Genomic DNA, 21,986 nt, shown 5'->3' on the forward strand with positions numbered 1-21,986 from the left:
GAAAGAGCAGAGTCCCCCAGTGTGTTCTGAAAGTCGGCATGAATTTCCTTTGCTTTCATACATTTCTTTACAAAGTATTTAATCACTGCTCGAATCTCAGTTTTTTCCATTGTCACAAATCACTACGCTGGAACAACAACAAAGAGTCGTCACTACCACACTCCTGCAGCTAGGGCACGCAGTAGCGTAGCCAGGATTTCAGTTTGGGGGGGCCCATTTATTTTGATAGGTGTCCAGACTTCCAGAGTTTAGGTGGTATAGCATACCTAAAAAGAAAATGAGTGTCCTGGGATCCCAGTAAGAGTGGTGGATTCGTGCGGATTCCGGAAGCTAATAGTAATCATCTTCATTATTATCGTCATCATCATCATGATCGTCGTCGTCTTCTTCTGTTTTTCCCACATCTGTGGGGTCACGGGTGCGAAGTGTGTCGCACATGTGAATTTGGCCCTGTTTTACGGTTGGATGCCCTTCCCAACACCAACCATATATGGAGGGGTGTAATCACTGTTGTGTATTTCTTTGGTGCTTGGTAGTGTAGTATGTTGTCTGAATATGAAGAGGAAAATGTTGGGACAAATACCAAGTCCCCAAGCCAGAATATAAATACGGTAATTTTATTATAATAATGGTCATGTGATAAGCTATAAAGAAGTGACATTTTATACGATTAATGCGGCAAAGAAACACACACATACACGTCGAATAAAGGTTTCTCGCCCTTCTTCTCCATGGCTAGATGTTGAAACCAAGAGAATGATGGCCCACCGTGACTCGTTATTTCGACATTATAAACAAACCTTAGATGACATAGACTTCGAATCTTACCGCATCTTAAGAAATCGGACAAAGCAGTTAATCAGAAATTTTTAAAATGTGCATATTTCCGGAATTTAGCTAACAACTTTAATTCCAATCGTGCATGGGACCAATTTAGAGCTCTGGGAATAGGAAAACATCAACAGAGCCCGACAACTCCTGACATTCTACTTGACAAACTCAACGATTACGCTAGTAGAACAAATATTCAACCTACCCCAATTAACTGCACCGACTCACCGCCCTCCCCTCCAGCTAATCCACCATTGACATTTCACAGTGTCACAGAAAATCAGGTTAAAAAGGCTTTGTACTTTATTAAATCAAAGGCCACGCGCGTAGATGATATTTCTATTTCTTTTATACATAACATTATGGGTGATGTCCTGCCTATACTGACGCACATACTGAACTACTGTTTACTAAACGGAATTTCCCCTACCGTCTGGAAAACGGACAATATTGAATATTATACTGGTACCTAAGTTTAGACCCACAATCACTCTCTGACATTCGTCCTGTGTCCATACTCCCTGCGCTTTCTAAAGCCTTTGAACGTTTCGTATACGAGCAAGTTCTGAAATACCTAGATAAAATTGCTCCTTTGGACCTTTTGCAATCTGGATTTAAGAAGGGTCACAGTACCGCGAGCAGCACTTTTGAAGGTAAGAAGAAACGCTATAGACAAACGACTGCTCACTATACTTATCATTCTTGACTTCAGTAGCACCTTTGACACTATAGAAATTCCGACTATAATAAAGTAAATGGAACTGCTAAATTTCGACCTGGCTGCACTTAAGTTTTTTAGTTATTATTTGAGTAACCATCAACAGCATGTAACAGTAAACGTCAAGGCCTCTAAATGGAAAATGAAACTTAGTGGTGTCCCACAGGGCAGTATTCTAGGGCCCTTATGTTTCTGTATTTATACCAATGACATACCATCCGTGACAGGAAATAACATATCGACACTGGAAGACAAATATTAACAATGACCTCCGATGACTCAGTATATACGGTATGCACAACGAAATTCTCTTATACTAAACCCCACAAAATCTCAGGCAATCATAATTGGATCATGAAAATTACTGAGCTGCTCAAACAATGTCGCAATTCCGCCTATCCTACTGAATGGTAACATTATTCCCTACAGTAAAACGGTTATAAATCTCGGCTTAATTATGAATGAAACACTTGATTGGTCTGGTCACACGAAAGAAATACGTAAAAAGACTTTTGGTGTGCTTCACCCTCTTAAACGGCAGAGGGATATATTTCCATTTGAGCTAAAGGCCAAACTAATACAGACACTCATTCTCCCTATTTGTGATTATTGTGACGTTGTTTTAGTTGATAATGGCGAGAGAAGAAGCACTTAAACTTCAACGAGCACTGAATTCCTGCCTGCGATTTATTTACACCATCGGGTACGATGTTCATACCACCCCATACTATCAGGCTGTGTCATGGCTGAAGTCTGATAAACGCCGACAGCTACACACTTTAACGATGATGTTTAGGATTGTTAGCTGAAAGTCAGCCACTGTATATTTCTTCTAAATTCACCTTTTTATCATAATTTCACAACTTAAATACACGTTCTGGATCTTTTCTTTCTATTCCACTGCACCGCACAAATAAAATTAATAAATCGTTTGTAGTGATCGACGCCACATTATGGAATTGAAGGATGATAGGAAAATTTAAACGGTCCACCTTTTCAATACAAAAATGTTATAGTTTATTTATAACATGTATTTTTGCTTGGAACTAGTTTCAACGCTGGTTTGCGTCGTCATCAGCCAAAATGTGGGAATAGGCAAGCATTTAGGCATTTATATTACACAAGGCGTTGCATTAAACAATACACATCTTACAAGGAGATTAAAACAGGGACGAGTATAGAAACAAATGAATCGTTGAGAAAACAAAAGTTATACATATTAAAAATAACCTTAACCACACATCTTGCAGTGCGAAAGTGTTCTTCTTGAATGATTCCTGAATATAAAACACACGTGCACACATTTCTGAAGAGCCAGCAGGCAGGACAAAGTAAAGTGAAACCTTAAGAGTTCTCATTTTTCTATGTTCTGACTAACTAATGAAGTCTCCCTTGAGTTCCTGATAAACATACAAAACAGGAAATTCTCTTTCACTCTCAACAATAGCTATAAAGACCAACGGTAAATTTCATTTTAAATATTGTGCAGAGACGTGAAAGCATGATCTTGAATATAATATAACTCCTTCATTTAACCCGATTTTTTACACAAGGTGTTACATTAAACAATACATATCTTACGAGGAGATAAAAACAGGGACGAATGTAGAAACAAATGCATCGTTGAGAAAGCAAAAATTATACATATTAGAAATAAGCTTAACCACACAACTTGCAGTGTGAAAATATTTGCCTTTCCTGAATACAAGACGCACGCGCACACATTTCTAAAGAGCCAGCAGGCAGGAAAAAGTAAGGTGAAACCTTAAGAGTTCTTCTGAGAAGAGTTCATCATTCTTTCTATGTTCCGACTAACTAGTGATGTCTCCCTTGAGTTCCTGATAAACGTACACAACAGGAAATTCTCCTTAACTCTCAAGAATAGCTATAAAAGACCAACGGTAAATTGTATTTTAAATACTGTGCAAAGATGTGAAAGCATGATCTTGAACATGATATAACTTCTTCATTTAACCACCTTTGAAAGTCTCTCTATATTACATAGCTTCATTAACACACCATTCTGTAGATGCACAAAATAATCTTGTAATCTTCACAGGTCCGGTATTCAGCTCGACAAGAATATAAAATAGGTATTAAGGAATACGTTGTTGAGAGTTTGGAGGATGACTGTGCCAGTATTTGTGGTGTATTGTTGCAGCGTTACGTGTAGGGTGGGGGCAGGTTTCTATGATGTTTATTGCGGGACATGAGGCGGTAAAGCTATGGCGCGAGATGAAGAGGTACAGAGCGTGTTGGATAGTTTAGGTCTGGGGAGCGGCCGTTGTTGGATTAGGAGGGGAGAAGGGAGGAGCGGTAGGGGAGGAGGAGTGGAAGGAGGGGAAGTATGGAGGGTGATGAGGTGAAAGTGTGTGGCGTGACAAAGTATTATGCATAATCTGAAAGACAGATCTGTTTTTCGGGATATTCATGTTTTTGAAAAATTCAATGAGAAAGTCGAATAGGATCTTTGGTTTCTCTGAGATATCATTTAAGTTTAGGTTGGGATTGAAATATTGGTCTAAATGAATTATAGAGGTTTTCAGTGACGTCTAGGAAAGAACCTTTGTTTAGAATATCTAATACCTCAAGATCTTGATTTATTTCAGTAAAGTTGTGCTTAAATTCTTTTATATGTAGGCCGACCGCGGAAAAACGGTTGTGTTTTATGGCATTGACATGTTCTGCATATCTGATTTTAAAGCTGCGTCCTGTTTGCCCTAGGTAAGAACTTTTGCAGTCTTGGCAAGAAAACCTATATACACCTGATTTAGAAAAAGGACTATTTTTATTTATTGATGAAGAGTTGTGTAGGATCTCTGTCCTTCTATTGTTAGTGCGAAAGGCTATTTGAACGTTGTGTTTTTTAAAACGTTAGTGACGTTGTAAATTTCTTTATTGAAGGTAAATGTGGAAAACGTGGCAGTGCTAGTATTGTCTTTTATCAGGGTGGTTTTTGGGCGGTGTCTGAATTTATTGATTATTCTTTCAATAAAGGATTCATTATATCCATTGAATTTTGCTATAGGGCGAATGGTGTTCAATTCTTTATTTAAGTTTTTTCTTGACATCGGAATTTTGAATGCTCGGTCTACTAAGCTATTATATGTAGCCGCTTTGTGTGTTTGGGGGTGTAGTGAGTCATTTCTTATAGTAGTGGCCGTTTGAGTGGGCTTTCTATAGATACTATATGTGAACGAAGAGGGGTGCCTATTGATTGTTAGGTCTAGGAAGTTGATGGAGTTGTTTGTCTCTGATTCTAAGGTAAATTTAATGTCATGATCAATATTATTAAGGTTTTTGAGGGTGGATGGTGCGTCTATGGAGCGTTCATCTAGGATTATAAATGTGTCATCTACGTACCTAGCCCAGAATTGGATATTAGCACATTTGATGTTATTGTCGATGGCGGTGTGCTCTAGGAAATCAAGGTAGATCTCTGCTAAAATTCCTGAGGCTGGTGAACCCATAGCCAAACCATCTTGTTTGTAAATGATCTTATCGAATGTGAAGTAGTTATTGTTAATTAGTAATCTTAATATGGTCATAAAGACTTGAACTAGTTTACTTAGTTGATTGTTAGCAAGTAAGTTCTTTTCGATGATCGGGAATAATGAGTTGGTGTTTATACTGGGATACATGTTGACTATATCAAAGGAGTGCATTGAATGATATGGTTGAAGCTTGAAACTGTTTAGTTTGTTCACTAATTCTACAGTGTTCCTGATGGATTTATTTGATGAGAATTTATAATGTTTATTAAGAAATTGTTGGATAAATTGAGATAATTTATATAAGGGGCTTGGTCTGTAGTTTATTATGGGACAAATAGGGACACCGGTTTTGTGGATTTTGGGTAGTGCTTTAGCTGTTGGTAGGCCTGGGTTCATAGTAATTAACTTTTGTTTTTCTTGTTCAGTGAGGAGAAAAGAAGTGCTCTTTAGAATTTGTTTCAATTGCCTTTGAATTGATTGTGTTGGGTCCTTCTTAACTATTGAAAAGGAGTCATTATCTAAGAAAGTTTTGGTTTATTGAATGTAATCTGTTTTATCCATAATGACTGTTGTGTTGCCTTTGTCGGCCTTTGTAATGATGAGGTGGTTGTCTTTGACTTTCTTTTTAAGATTGAGAATTTGTTTTCTTTCAGTAAGGGAGTCTTTGTTGATTTTGGTGATAGGGGTCGCGGTGCGATTTTTTGAGAAAAAACTTTTGTTTAATTGTTTTTTTACGTCCATTCTGAGTTCGTCTTGTAGTTCATATGGCATTTTGCTGATAGCAACTTCTGATTCAACTACGAGTTTGGAGGCTGTAAGGGCCGAGTTGAAACAAGGCCAGTTGTGCTTTGGACCTTTCGAAAGAATTCTTATATCATCCTCATCTAAGTTGGTGGTGGAAAGATTAATTACTGGTGGGTGGAATTGTTGTAGAGTGTCATTAGTGAGGTTAGGTTTGCTGTTAGGTTTTGGAGGGGAGTTGCTGTGTTTTTCCTTATTTTTAAGTGCTACAAGTTTTTTCTCTAGTGTTATCTGTTTTTTGGACAAAATATTGAACAACTTGATTTGGACTTCGTCTTGAAAAAGATTCCACTGAGCATTTGAGAGTAAGGTGGCTGCCTCTAAGTGAGTTTCATATAAGCGATGATTTAAAAACGACTTTTTCTTATAGAGAAATTTTAGTTCATTTTCTAACCAAAGTTTGTTTGTCCTAACCTGAACATCTTGTTGATGGGGAGGAACAAAACGTTGTTTCGTGACGCTTTTAAAAAAATTAGGGGTTAAATTCTGTGTAATGCACTGTTTTGAATTCCCTGTCAGCTCAGGTCAGAGAAACTAGCTCTTTATCAAGATTTAAGGTCACCTGCCGAGACTACCTGCTGAGGACAGCTGACTGAATGGTTGAAGTGTGAATGTGTGCATGCCTGAGGATTAGTCATTTTTAAGAGTTTTTAATATTGAAATGAAATGGCGTACTGCTTTTAGTGCCGGGAGTGTCCGAGGACATGTTAGGCTCGCCAGGTGCAGGTATTTTTATTTGACTCTTGTAGGCAACCTGCACGTCGGGATGAGAATGAAATGATGATGAAGGCAACACATACACCCAGCTCCCGTGCCAGCGAAATTAACCAATGATGGTTAAAATTCCCGACCCTGCTGGGAATCGAATTCAGGACCCCTGTGACCAAAGGCCAACTCGCTAACCATTTAGCCGTGGAGCTGCACTTTTTAATATTAATTTAGTTAGTAATTTTTTAAGTTTATTTTTAATTCTATTAATTTATGTAGTTTTAACTGTTTTACGTATCTCAGTATTTTATTTAAGATTTTGATTAGTATGTGGTTAAGTGTACGAGAGGGCCTCGAGCCCTAACTTCACCACTGTAAAGAAAGCACTAATAAATAAATAAGTAAATATAGAATGTAAAGGGTATGGGTATAGATACTTTGTTAGTTGGTAAAGAAAAATATACGTCACAACATATGCTAGGGAGTGTTTACCTTGTCCTATTAGTTTCCCTAGCGGTTAGGGCAACGCAGCTGTGAGCTTGCATCCGGGAGCCAGTGGATTCGAACCCTTCTGTCGGCAGCCCTGAAAATGGTTTCCCGTGTTTTCCCATTTTCACACCAGGCAAATGCTGGGGCTGTACCTTACTTAAGGCCACGGCCGCTTCCTTCCCACTCCTATGCCTTTCCTATCCCACCGTCACCATAAGGCCTATCAGTGTCGTTGCGACGTAAAGCGAATTGTTAATTCGTTTCCCTCGCAAGCCTGGGGTGCAGAATATAGTAGCATAAAGTTACAGTTTTATGATGCTAATATTTGTATGTATAATTTTTATTAACGTGCCAGAAACCAACGACGTGGAGCTGTAGCCATTTCAATACCGTTTTGAGGGCCACCGACCAAAGTCGGGATTTGAACTTGCGAATTCGGACTCAGAAGGACAGCGACTCAACCAACTGAGCCACATGAAAAGGAGGTGTTTGTGATTATTATTATAAATAGATTCAGTTAGTATGTTTACACGGGTTTTATGAAGAACATTTATTAAGGCGTACGTTTTCCAACTGTCCAAAATGCACGAGATCGGACGGAAGAACTAGCTGGAAGCTAAAGAGTCTTGCAGGGGTGTCGCTTCCTTCTCTGTACATTTTTCCAAACCAAACTCCATGGCGTAACACCCCCGAAGGGCCATCGCCTACCACGCGACCGCTGTTCAGCCCGAAGTCCTGCAAATTACGAGGTGTCGTGTGGTCAGCACGACGAATCCTCTCCGCCGTTATTCTAGGCTTTCTAGACCGGGGTCGCCATCTCACCATCAGATAGCTCCTCACTTATAAACTCGTAGGCTGAGTGTACCTCGAATCAGTCCTCAGATCCAGGTAAAAAAAACCTGACGTGGCCGGGAATTGAACCCGGGGCCTCCGGTAAGAGGCAGGCAAGCTACCCCTACACCGCAGGCTCGGCTTGTTACTTTTAGGTCTCCTTACTTTAGAATTAGACTTAAGGCATCCTGCATTCGATGCCCGCCACTGACAGAGTTAAGAAAGGCATGGGATCGGGAAGATACAGGCTTGTTTGTAGGTGGAGTAGAGCTGGCCATGAGTCTCCCGTGATCGAAATATCTACGACCTGGCAGGTAGTCACCTTCGCGGGGCGTAGTACCAAAGTGTTTCCTTTTTTTAAGAAAAAAAAATTAAATGAAGATTCTACTTCCTCACAAACGAAGAACGATATTATCAATTTTACAAACAGTTTGAATAATGCAGCCGGTTTAGAGTACAGAAGCTATGATTCGATTGTTGGATATAATTACATGGTAACAATCAAAACACTCAATATCTACAGAAGATCCGTCACCGCACTCGGTAGGACCTGCTTTCATTTCATATCCACCGGGCGAGTTGGCCGTGCGGTTAAGGGTGCACAGCTGTGTGCTTGCATCCGCTTCGAACCCCGCTGTCGGCAGCCCTAAATATGGTTTTCCGTGGTTTCCCATTTTCACACCTTAATGACAGCTGATGGCGGAGCTGTTGAGGATCCAACCAGCCTTAGGGCTGAAGACTGAACATACAACATACAATTAAGGCTACAGACGCTTCCTTCCCACTCCTAACCCTTCGTTGCCATAAGACCTACAGTGCGACTTAAAGCAAATTCTAAATACAAAATAAAACATCTTTTCACAACCTTTTCCAAGGAAAAGTTGTATCCACGCTACTGGCCTAGACTTGCCCACTGAAATTATTTCGTGGGTACGCCACTGCATCCACTCACCATTTAAGGTACAAGGTAAACCGGAAGAATTTTTGATACTCAAAATACACCATCATAAATGATGCAGTTATGACTCAAAAGTACTAAAGAAAGGTAAGGCACGCGACCTAGTGTTTTAAGTAGAATCTGAATCAATAGAACGTGACTTCCCATTTTAAAAATGTTTCATGCATCGACTGCAACTCAAGTCTCGGCCGTCTTGATGAGAACAAAGAACCATTGGAACTGAGTTATCACGTCCGCTAATTACAAGGTAGTTGCATGCACTTTTGATGGTGCCATTTGAGGTTCCAATCAGTCCCCGGGCATTTGACAAAATATATAGACCTACCTATAGAACTAAGGCACGCACCTGCGATCTGTTTTGCTACTGTTAGAATTAAAAAAAAAAATCATAACTTACCGAGGATGCCTCTCTAGCAACAACACAGACACACAAATTGAAACTCACTCCCTCTTCCCCTCTACGCTCCACCCCTCTGTTACCGCATTAATACTTCACTAGGAGAAGTAAGGTTAGTCGTTCAGACGCAACCTGAATGCATGGTTCCAGCTAACATCGACAAGACAAGTAAGTTCGTCCACTTTTATGCGGTAAACACTTTCACTTTACACTTATGATTATACTGGGCTCTACATTCACATTCTAAATTCCCTTTTTGCTCTTATTCAGTTACAGACATCTTATAATTTCTCCCAAGGTTGAACAATGCACCAATGGGAACGTTAATCGACAAGAATGGCCCAATATTCAAAAAATTTTTATCAGATGAGCACCAATGAACAATACCAACAATATGTTTCCAACATACATGCTTTAACCTATTAAACATACCATCCAACCATGCTTCTTTCTAAAGGAATATTCAAATCCAACACGATCGACTTTAACCACGGTTCCAGTTTTGCAACAATATTGTAATGGTTGTGGTGTCCGCCATGCCAATTCGCTACGCGCCGGGGCATCATCGTATCAGCCGCACCCCCTTACGCTCGAGCGCGCCAATCAAGAGCAACACTTGGTGCTAGGCTGGCCCTCTCGCCTCCATCTGCGGTCTCACAGCAGAGGACGACGGAAATTACTTGACTATTAATTTGGAGTCTTCTATCTCCCAAGATTCCTGGATACATCTAGTATCCGGACTGTTCTGGAAGGCCCAGAGCAGGTATATAAGGAGAGGAGTAACTTGGAGTGACAGTCAGTTCGTCAGTGAGAGATGGAGTGAGTGAGTAAGAGCGAGATTGTGTTCGCTGGAGCGCAGCCAGTGATAGCCTGGAAGAGTGCAAACTGACGGAGCATCTGCCTGTTGCAGCCAAGGGCTCGTTCCTGTTTTTCTGGGGTGTGCGTGCGTGCGTGCGTGCGTGCGCGCGCGCGCGCGCGCGCGCGCGTGTGTGTGTAAGTTGTAATCTCGGCTATCGTCTGTGTGAGTGTAAATCTGTAATTGTAGTGCTAAGTTAATAAATCTTAGAAATAGGACGCTACCAGGTTCTGTAGTCATTTATTCATTTATTTACCCCGCCAACACATTAAAATATACTTATGATAATGACCATAACCACCTTTGAATGAACCAGCTGTTACACCTTCAACCTAATGTTCATCCATAAAGTTGGAGAAGCCCCAATTCACGCTGTGATCAATCTCTAGTCAAACAGTTGGAGAAACTCCAATTCACGCTGTGATCAATCTCTAGCCAATATGTACACATTTGCATAAACCTTCATCCAGACGTTTCAGACGTTTTCTAGTCATTGTAAAATAAAATATTTTATTGCTTCCTTGTTCTCAAATTCTGGCATTTAGTTAATGTACATATTGAAACTACGTAAATATCACCTAAAACTTTGTAATAAGCATAAGACCATTGTAATTAGTATTTGATATTAATTTAAGCTTATTATTAAGTTCCAATGTTAATAGATTTATGACCTGACCTTAAGATTAGTAGTAGGCTGAAGATGCCCAAAACTAGGGCGAAACATGTCCCTAACTAGTGTTTATATTGCATGTAGAATTTAATCACTACAAAATACAATTGTATTGAATAGGTGGACACAGTAATTTTATTCAAGAAAGAATTTTACTTATTGTATCTTCAATACGGAACAAAATGAGATTAGTTACTTGTAACTGCATTAGGTTCACGCAGCAACTTCATGCAGCCAGGTTCTAACATATGTATGTTGGTTATCACAACACACGACTCTGGTACACTTGCCTTGACTCCAAACAAGGTCAATAATTCACTCTATCAACTCATCTGACAGTTTCATACAGGGGCGGTTTCTCCATAAGATTGCAGGTTTGCGCTACCCCCATTAAATTTTTATGTTTATTTTAGGTAAAGTTTTATCATTTGGATTACTCAACTACTGTGTTTTCATTCAACAAGACATACCTTTCAAGAGCTTGAAAGAGCAAATATTGACTACATGGTACTTTACAAGCCGGTACTCTTAGATGTTCACTGCAGGAGCCGAAAAGTTTGCAGCGGGAAGTCAACCTGAGGTAGGATGAAACCTGGGCTGCTCGAGGGGTGCGCGGGGCTGCTAGAAGTGTGCTTTCAGGCTTCTAAAGGGGTGCGCGGGGAAAGGAAAACATAGGCGTGGCATCTTATACATTGCTTAAATGGAGGTTTATCAACCTGGCTCCTCCTTCCACGGCCCACTGGATCTCTCTCTGCGCTAAGGAGCTAGCTAGAACGAAGCATCAAATCGGCCGTGCTGCTACTAGCAAAGTCGCTAGAGACCGTTGCTGCTCAATGTGAGATTCTGGTATAGGACAGGAGTGTCATCTAGCGACACCGGATGGAAGTTCATCTGCTGGATCACTGCCGATTGGATCCCTCGCTGCGCTCCGTAAGGAGCTAGGTAGAGCTATTCGTTTTGACTAGAGCGACGCATCAAGTCGGCCGTGGCTGGATATGTATAACTAATGGTTCTAAATTTGAAAATAAACACCGCCATTTCTTTCAGTATAATCGTGAGCTTTGTTATGTGCGTACAAGCTAAGTAGCTTATTGATTTCATTGTGTAAACATTTGTGTCAGCGTGTGTGTTTTTATTATTGTGCGTTTTTATCAGTTAGTGGTATTTTGCCAGATCATGAATACGGTGCAGTCTTTAATGTCTAGGCCGTTTCCGCAACGGACTGCCTAGGAAAAATCCGAGGTGAAATGAATGGGAAGGCCCACGCAACGTTTAATTTCAAAACCAGATACATTACAACAGGATATTTTTTCAATACAGGAATTAGGCTACCTCAAAGTGTTTCATTTCAGTATGGTAAAAGAATTTTTAAATGAAAAAATGTTAATGCTTTATAGTAATATTCTTGAAAATAGAAATGTAAAATGTTTGTTTTATTTTTAATAATAAAAAAGTATTGTTGATGTATCTAGATTTGAAAATTAGCCTGTAATCATATTATATCATTGGTAAAAATTGTGCACTACTGAACTTTTAAATCACCAGCCGCCACTGGTTTCATACACTGAAGTACTCGACACAAATCACTCGACAACACACTTCAACACCAACAATTCAACTACTCCTACCATACTACTCCTTGTTTGTGGTGAGCCTGCTTTTATATACCTGGTGATGAAGTTCTAGTATCTTTGGGGTGTGTCTAGAATAGGAACGTTCTAGTTTTACTTCCAGAAAATCCATGGAAACGCCAAGTGAAAAGCACAAATGCTGAGGCCATCACATGCCCTCAAGCTGGCTGGTAGCTCCCCAGCCTGACTTGGTCATTCCTTCCAGTAAATACCAGAGATCAGAGAGGGTTGGGGGGTAGGGACCTCCAGAGCCTTAAAGACACATGAGCACTTAACAATATAATGCAGGACTTGAAATAGTTTTAGTTCCTTAAATGTAAAGCTTGTGTTTCCCACTTTGAATCTGTCAATTTCTTCATTTTTATGTTCAATGGTGACATTGAATGCATATGCATTTATCTCTAAATTATTTTTTTTAAATTAGTGTTAATCTATCTGAAATTGCAGATGACCTCAAGGATCCAGAATGCTTCATTAAGTTTATAAATTAATAGCCTACGATGGTGATGACTAGACGAAGAGTAATACACACATCAATAAAAAAACATTTGTGATTTGCTGCATGTTGAGTGCATTGGATGTAGATGATGTCTCGGTATCCTGATTGATCCCTTCAATGCTGTGTGGGCAACGATGTGGATGACATCATTGTTTATTCTGAGTCTGTTGCAGAAATCAATTTTTAAAAAATGTAATCTTGCCCTGGCTCCGACGTAAGTCCCACAATTTGAAGGTGTTTTGGGTGATATTTGTGGAAGTAGTATATATTCTTTGTCACAACAGTCTCAAATCTGATGGTTGGGTTGGTTATATACCCTCTGTTTGTTTTTTGTCAAAGGGGATGATTTCTATTCTTCAAGTGCTGCCAATAGTGAAGATGTCATGATCTTCTTCATGGACGGCGATGCCAGAATCTTTCAAGCTCGTGGCTAGGATGGAATGAATGCTGTGCTGTCTGGCATCGATTAGAGTTTTGTCTTGCATGCGGTGACCTAAGATGTGAGGGAGGATTTTGATTTTGTTGTGACAGGGTTTTAGGTCCTGCGTGGAATAACTCTTACTGCAACAACATTGCCTACCATCTTAAGGCCATCGTGCAATTCGCTGCCAGTGAGTCATTGATGGTTTTGAACCCACTTGTGTTGGCTTAGGTGTCTTCCTCAAATAGAATAACCCTTTTACTTTTCTGAAGGAGATGAGACTGTTTTTCATATACTGCTTTTCTCAGAGCATTGCATAATTTTATGGAAGTTTATGTTCTTCTGGTAAGGGTTTTCACTCTGTTGTACATTCAGTTCCTGGAGGCAATGGATACCTTCCTCATGAAGTTGTCTACTGTTGTGAATGAAAGAGTTGTTGGCTGTGTGTAAACATTTAATTGAATTTATTTGTTGTAGTTTTGAAAATTCTCAGCATTATGACAAGTGTGTCTGATGGTAAGCAAAGTATTTCTTTTGTTGAACATTTAATCATTATATCTCCACCCTCTAAGAATGTTTGTGGTATTGTTTTGGTTAATGTCGTTTGTAAGGAATATATGAGGGTTGGATAAATTGATGTGTTATGCATCCAGAATGTCCGGTACAGTTGAAGGAGTGGACAGGATACAACTGGTTCAGGTTGGTTTTTGAGGTCACAAAGAAAGATCTGAGTGTTGAATCAGAAAAACTGACAGCATGCTACTTCACAGCATTTTATACTAAAATCATTGTAGCCTACATCATCAGGTTGCTGTTGATAAGCTTTCTTTTGACAATTTTAATTGATGTGCATTGTTTCTTAAAAGTTAAAGGCCTCCCTTAGGGGGAGATTCTGGCTTTGAATTTGATGAGCTGAAAAGTTATCTTTTAAATATCCTTTTGTCAGTATTTATAATATTTCAGATCCTTACTATGACTGATATCTTCAAAGAGATATGGTAAGCATCATCTTTTGTGAGATCTTGTTTCACAACTGATATTTTGGTATCACTTTTGGTGATTTCTTTTCATATAGTCATGCTAACGATGATGTGTGTGTTTTTTATCTTCCTTTAGGTCGAGGATTCAGCTTCCTTGAGCATTCTGTAATGATTGAAGCTACTTTAAATGGCCATGTTTTGGGGACACACATCATTCCACCTGCAGAAGAATTCAGTATAAGTGTGGAGCTAATGTGGGAAGTAGCAAAGAAAGCTTTACGGAGGTAAGAATTCTGAAACTTACTTTTACTTCATTTTCAGGTGTATTGGACTATTTATTCCTGCAGTTGTAGGTATACTTGGCTATTTATCTCTATAATTTTACCTCTGATAAATGTGTTTTTAGATTACAGACTGGTTTTATACACAATTGACTGGTTATGAAAAAATCATTCAGATATTCTTGATTGAAACCTCTTTTTAAGTCGCTAACAAATGTCTTATATGAGGATTACTGTACTTCTTCATCAAATGTCTTATGAACATTTGAAAACCTCTTATTATATTTTATGGTTAAATGATTTTGTATTTCTATTGTTTTAACTAATAGTTCTTTTCCATTTCATTTCACTATTTTAAGACCAGAATTTTAATTGAAAAAAATCATAATTTAGGTACATCCATGCATTTCTGAGGGCAGTGTTGCTCAACTTTGGTCTGTAAGAGTGAGTGAGAATTGTAAGGTAGGCCTATTTGTAATCTGTCAGATTTCTTTAAAGTGGCAACCCCTGTAAGCAACCTTTTACTTAGAATGGATGTATATTCTCATAGTACCAATGATTCCTTGCTAGATGACCACCTGTTTTTGACTAGTAACCTCAAGATATAGACCAAAATTGAGTTATAACGCTCCTTGTAGGTGGCCATGCCTATATAGTATCCTCAAGACCACAGAAATATCAATCTTTAATCACCAAGATACTGTAGATAGAAATGAAGATGAAAACTTGTTTGTTAAAAATGAAGCCATGTTTTCCAGTGTTGACGTAGTTATGTAACAAAGGCTTCTCAGTCTGGCATGTAACAAACTGACAGACTGAAAAGCCTTTGTTAGATGAAAACTTGGACTAGATCGTTGCAGAATGAAATGTGCATCAAGTGAATGGATCAGAAAATCCTTCTGGAAAAAGTAAACTAGTATGGAATTGGAGGTCTCCCTAATTCCTGTGATCAGAAATACGTTGCTGACCTAAAATGTTTTGACCAGCAGAAGTGCATGTGCTTTTACTTTTTGGAGCCTCACAATATAATGTGTGGAGTTTCACAGGGTTCTGTTCCAGGACTACTCTTGTTTCTTATTAATTAATTATATTCACATCAAAGCTCTGAAAAATTGGTGCAGTATGCAGGTAACTTGGTTTTAATTAATGTATCGGAAAGGAATACAATGGTTGAAGAAGACATAAACAAAAATTGCAAAATACTTAATTCCTGGGTTAGCAGTAAATAACTGTGATAAAACTGTAGCTGTTCACTTTCATGCACAGTGCAGTTAAACAATAAGAAAATTAACATAGTCTCAGAAATTGAATTTCTGGATTTGTAGCTATGAAAAGACTTAAAATGGAACATAGGCCTATATATTCATCATATTCATGAAATGATTCTAAATTAAATAAATTGTTGTACATTATGAATATTAAAAACTAAACTAAGTTGAGGAATTTTTTGTTGTGAATAGGATACTTACTTTCATCACCACCTTTCATTCTATCTTAAAATATGGAATCATTTGCTTGTGCTATTCTCCTGGCTGCGCCAGTACAATTGAGATACAGGAAAGAAGAGAATAAGAAACTGCATATTACTGTTGTGGATGATAGCATTGTGTGTGTTATATCAATCAATCAATACTGATCTGCATTTAGGGCAGTCGCCCTGGTGGCAGATTCCCTATCTGTTGTGTTTCCTAGCCTTTTCTTAAATGATTTCAAAGAAATTGGAAATTTATTGAACCACTCCTTTGGTAAGTTATTCCAATCCCTAACTTCCATTCCTATAAATGAATATTTGTCCCAATTCGTCCTCTTGAATTCCAACCTTATCTTCATATTGTGATTTTTCCTACTTTTAAAGACACCACTCAAACTTATTCGTCTACTGTCATCATTCCGCGCCATCTCTCCACCAACAGCTCTTAACATATCACTTAATACCAATATAAATGGTCCGTGATTGGACATTATACAGGGGTGAGTCAATAAATAAGTCGCAAAACTGAATTGAGGCAAAAATAATCAAAGTAACTTTCTGACATTTATTTCATTTTTCCACATATTCACCCTGTACATTCAGGCACCTATTCCATCTCTTCAAAAGTCCTTGAAAGCCAGCAGCAAAGAAGTCCTTTGGTTGCTGTTGCAGCCAACGTGTAACCTTATAGATCACGGCATCATCTGTATCAAAATCATGGCCACCCAGATGATTTTTTGGGGCCCAAACTACGAAAATCACTGGGGGCTAAGTCAGGACTGTACGGTGGATGTTCCAAACGCTCCCCATCTCTGATGCTTTTCCTTCCATGGTTAAACTTCTGGATCCATTTGAACACAGCTTTCCATGAGAAACAGTTTTCACCATAGACGGGATGCATTTCGCGATGCACTTCTTCTGTGGACAGTCCTTTGGCCCACAAAAAAACGCATAACAGCACGCTGTATTTCCTGTGTACAGTCATGCAACACATGTGCCATCGTCCACTAACAGCCTCTGACTGAGTCAGTGCCTGCGAGATGTCGTACGACAAGCATACATATGCTGCCATCTGTTGGAAAAACTTGCTCGCGTAATTTTAAATGGTATAAGGTACACACATTTTTGCAACTTATTTAGTGACTCACCCTTGTAAATTTTCTCTGGTTGCCAGCGTTTCGCACCTGTGTGCTAAGTTGGCACTGCCGGTGGCTCCAAGTAGCCTACGCAGTGGCCTCCATGGTATGCACTAGCCGTGCGTCTTGGTGGGTGTGGTATGTACCAACTGATGAGCCCAACTTAGCACATGGGAGTGAAACGCTGGCAACCAGGTCTAAGTTAGCTGGAAAATTTATAATGTCCAATAATGGACCATTTATATTGGTATTATAAATTTACTCATTCGGGACAAATATTTCACATACCACTTAGTTGAGCAACTCGTCTTCTTTCTCCCAGGTTTTCCCAGCCCAAACTTTGCAACATTTTTGTAACGCTACTCTTTTGTCAGAAATTGCCCAGAACAAATCGACCTGCTATTCTTTGGATTTTTTCCAGTTCATAAATTAAGTAATCCTGCTGAGGGTCCCATACAATGGAGCCCTACTCTAGTTGGGGTCTTACCAGAGACTTATATGTCTTCTCCTTTATATGCTTACTACAACCCCTAAACACCCTCATAACCATGTTCAGAGATCTGTACCCTTTATTTACAATCCCATTTATGTGTTTACCCCAATGAAGATCTTCCCTTATATTAACACCTAGATACAATGATCCCCAAAGGGAACTTTCACCCCATTAACGCAGTAATTAAAACAGAGATGATTTTTCCTATTTGTGGCTTTTAACCTCGTTTATCATCATACCATTGCCTGCTGTCCATCTCACAATATTATTGAGGTCATTTTGCAGTTTATCACAATCTTGTAACTTATTTATTACTCTATACGGAATAACATAATCCATAGAAATCCTTATCTCTGATTCCACTTCCTTACTCATATCATTTATATACATATAAGAAAACATAAAGTTCCAATAATACTGCTTTGAGGAATTCCCCTCTTAATTATTACAGGGTCAGATAAAGCCTCGCCTACTCTAATTCTGTTAGATCCGTTTTCTAGAAATATAGCAACCCATTCAGTCACTCTTTTTTCTAGTCCAATTGCACTCATTATTGCCACTAGTCTCCCATAATCCACCCTCTCAAATGCTTTAGACAGGTCAGTCGCATTACAGTCCATTTGATTTCCTGAATCCAATATATCTGCTATATCTTGCTGGAATCCTGCAAGTTGAGCTTCAGTGGAATAACCTTTCCTAAACACGAACTGCCTTCTATCAAATCGGTTATTAATTTCACAAACATGTCTAATATAATCAGAAAGAATGCTTTCCCAAAGCTTATATTCAACGTATGTCACTTACCGGCCTGAAATTTTCAGCTTTATGTCTATCACCCTTTCCTTTTTACACAGGGGCTACTATAGCAACTCTCCATTCATTTGGTATAGCTCCTTCATGCAAACAATAATCAAATAAATACTTCAGATATGGTACTGTGTCCCAACCCATTGTATTTAGTATGTCCTCCGAAACCTTATCAATTCCAGCTGCTTTTCTTGTTTTCAACTTTTGTATCTTATTGTAAATGTCATTGTTATCATATGTAAATTTTAATACTTCTTGAGCATTAATCCCTTCCTCTAACTGGACATTATCCTTGTAACCAACAATCTTTACATACTGCTGACTGAATACTTCTAACTTTTGAAGATCCTCACATACACACTCCCCTTATTCATTAATGATTCCTGGAATGTCCTTCTTGGAACCTGTTTCTGCCTTAAAATACATATACATACACTTTCATTTTTCTCTAAAATTTGTATGACTGCCAGTTATGCTTGCCATCGTGTTATCCTTAGCCGACTTCTTTGCTAGATTAAATTTCCTAGTAAGTTCCTTCAATTTCTCCTTACTTTCACAGCCATTTCTAACTCTGTTTCTTTCCAATCTGCACCTCCTTCTTAGTCTCTTTACTTCTCTGTTATAATAAGGTGGGTCTTTACCATTCCTTACCACCTTTAAAGGTACAAACTTATTTTCACATTCCTCAACAATTGCTTTAAACCCATCCCAGAGTCTGTTTACATTTTAATTTACTGTTTTCCACTGATCATATTTACTTCCTAAAATTTCCCTCATACCTGCATTATCAGCCATAGGATACTGCCTATTAGTCCTACTTTTACGACCTTCCTTTCGATCACATTTAATTTTAGGCACGACAAAACAGCTTCATGATCACTAATACCGTCTATTACGTCAGTTTTTTTATAGAGCTCATCTAGTTTTATCAGCACCACGTCCAGGATATTTTTCCCTCTAGTTGGTTCCATCACTTTCTGAATCAGCTGTCCTTCCCATATTAGCTTATTTGCCATTTGTTGGTCATGCCTCCTGTCGTTCGCATTACCTTCCCAGTTGACACTTGATAAATTCAGATCTCTCGCTATAATCACATTCCTTTCCATGTCATTTCCCACATACCTGATTAGCTTAATTCTGAATCAGCGTCAGCGCTACCCTCTCCCGGTCTGTACTCTCCAAACACATCAAGTTGCCTATTATCTTTGGAAATGAGCCTTACACCTGGAATTTCATGTTTGTCATTTTTTACTTTTTCGTAGTGTACAAATTCTTCTTTCACCAGAATGAATACTCCCCCTCCCACCATTCCTACTCTATATCTGCGATACACACTCCAGTTCCGTGAGAAAATTTCTGCATCCATTATATCATTTCTCAGCCATGATTCAACTCCTATTACAATATCTGGTAAGTATATATCTATTAAATTACTTAATTCTATTCCTTTGTTTACAGTACTTCTACAGTTCAACACTAACATTTTTATGTCATCCCTACTTCACTTCCAGATCCCTGTAACCTTATTACCGCTCCCTAGACCACCCCGTTTCCCTGAATGTTACTCCCTATTACCCTTCCAAACAAATTTCTTAACTTGTACGTACCACTGCGGTTTAAGTGAAGGCCATCTGAGTGCAGATCCCCATCTCCTACCCACCCATTAGGATATGGGTTGCAAGGATGCTGGGGACAGAAAAGAGTAACAAGTATCATAAAAGGGGCTCAAGATAACAAACATGTAGAAAACTGCTTCCAAGTATGGACATACTTCCATTTCCTTGTCTATATGTATTGTTTGCAAAGAAGAGCTTTGTTCTTGATACTGAAATGTTGAAAGAAAATTATGATGTAAATAGCTACAACACGAGGAATAAATCAAATTTTCATTTGAAAACTGTGAACACAAGGTTTTTACCGACAAGGACCCCTCAACTCTAGTATTTGACTATTTGGTAAATTACTTGATAAAATGAAACACATTGAATGTAATGCTCATTATAAATCTGCTGTGAAGAAGTACCTGATGCAACACTGTTTCTATACAACGTACGAGTACCTTTTTATATACATTTTTTTGCTAGTTGGTTTACGTCGCACCGACACAGATAGGTCTTATGGCAACGATGGGACAGGGAAGGGCTAGGAGTGGGAAGGAAATGGCCATGGCCTTAATTAAGGTACAGCCCCAGCATTTGCCTGGTGTGAAAATGGGAAACCACGAAAAATCATTTTCAGGGATGCCGACCGTGGGGTTCGAACCTACTATCTCCCGAATACTGGATACTGGCCGCACTTAAGCGACTGCAGCTATCGAGCTTGTTTTTTTTAATATAAAAAAGAGACTGTATGTGTATGTTCAGCCCTCAACCTGAAGACTGGATGGCTCCTCAACATCTTCAGTATTAGCTGTCATAGATGGCCTAGGCATCACTGAAGAGGCCTACTAGGGAAATGGCGAGTAAGGTTAGTTTCCTCACTGAGCCAGAAGTTGCTATTACATATCACTCTGCCAAGGCCACAGAAATCCATGCACCAACTGACCCCACGAGCAATATTTTCACCCCATTCGTAGCAGGAACTCTCTGCATGAGGAATCCCATTACTAGGTTTGCTCAGACGTCATTCACTTTCATACTGCCAAAGCCAAGGATAAGACTGAGATAGATCAATGGAAGTAACAAAATTGCTCTAGTCTATACCAGAAGACATAGTGCACTGTAAACACTAGGTCTTGCCAGCACAGGCACCAAAAGAGACTATCATGTACAAAGTTAACAGCATAAAACTAACCCCATGGCATTACAATCCAGAAAGGCCTTGGCCTACCAGGCGACCACTGCTCAGCCCGAAGGTCTGCAGATTATGAGGTGTCGTGCGGTCAGCACGACAAATCATCTCGGCCGTTATTCTTGGCTTTTGAGACCCGGAGTTAACTACATAGTTGGTATTTTATATATGTATATACATCTGTCTTTCTTCTGCCACTTTGCCCTGTGTTACGGTTGGATGACTTTCCTCATGCCAACCCTATGTGTAGGGATTGTAAACTCTATTGTGCTTCCATCGTAGTTATTATTGTGGTGTGTTGCGTGACCTAATGTGTGTATTAGGACAAACACTAACACCCAGTATTTGAGTCAGAGGAATTGACCAGATGTGGCTAAAAATCCCACACTTGGCCACGAATGTAACCTGGGACCCAGTGAGCTTGAAGGCCTCTCTTCTGACCAATCAGTCCAGGAACTGGACAGGTACATATGGATATAGTGGCGTAAATATTGTAACATTTATTTGTAAATTAAATGTCATCGGTGTCATGGTATCATATACTCTTCATAATCTCAGATATTCCTCTACAGGATTGACTCCTCTTACCTTCAGGCATAGGTAGGTTCCAACGGAGGTATTGGTCATAACAGAATTGATGGCCTAAGATTGGTGGACATCTTGTGCAGTGGCATAAAATTCAACTGTTAACGTGGTCTTTGAAAATTTGGACATAAACTAGAAG

At 39.2% G+C, this 21,986-nt stretch overlaps 1 protein-coding gene across 1 annotated transcript in view; it reads left to right on the forward strand.

The window, feature by feature from the left end:
- LOC136858625 (centrosomal protein of 120 kDa) overlaps nt 1–21,986 on the forward strand; it is a 453,009-nt gene that overhangs the window by 38,950 nt on the left and 392,073 nt on the right. The window contains exon 2 of the mRNA XM_068228779.1: nt 14,421–14,568. Within this exon, the coding sequence (XP_068084880.1) occupies nt 14,421–14,568 (148 nt within the window). The remainder of the gene's footprint in view (nt 1–14,420; nt 14,569–21,986) is intronic.

Source organism: Anabrus simplex, chromosome 1 (genome assembly GCF_040414725.1).
Source record: "Anabrus simplex isolate iqAnaSimp1 chromosome 1, ASM4041472v1, whole genome shotgun sequence".
In the NCBI taxonomy this organism is placed as follows: Eukaryota; Metazoa; Arthropoda; class Insecta; order Orthoptera; family Tettigoniidae; genus Anabrus; species Anabrus simplex.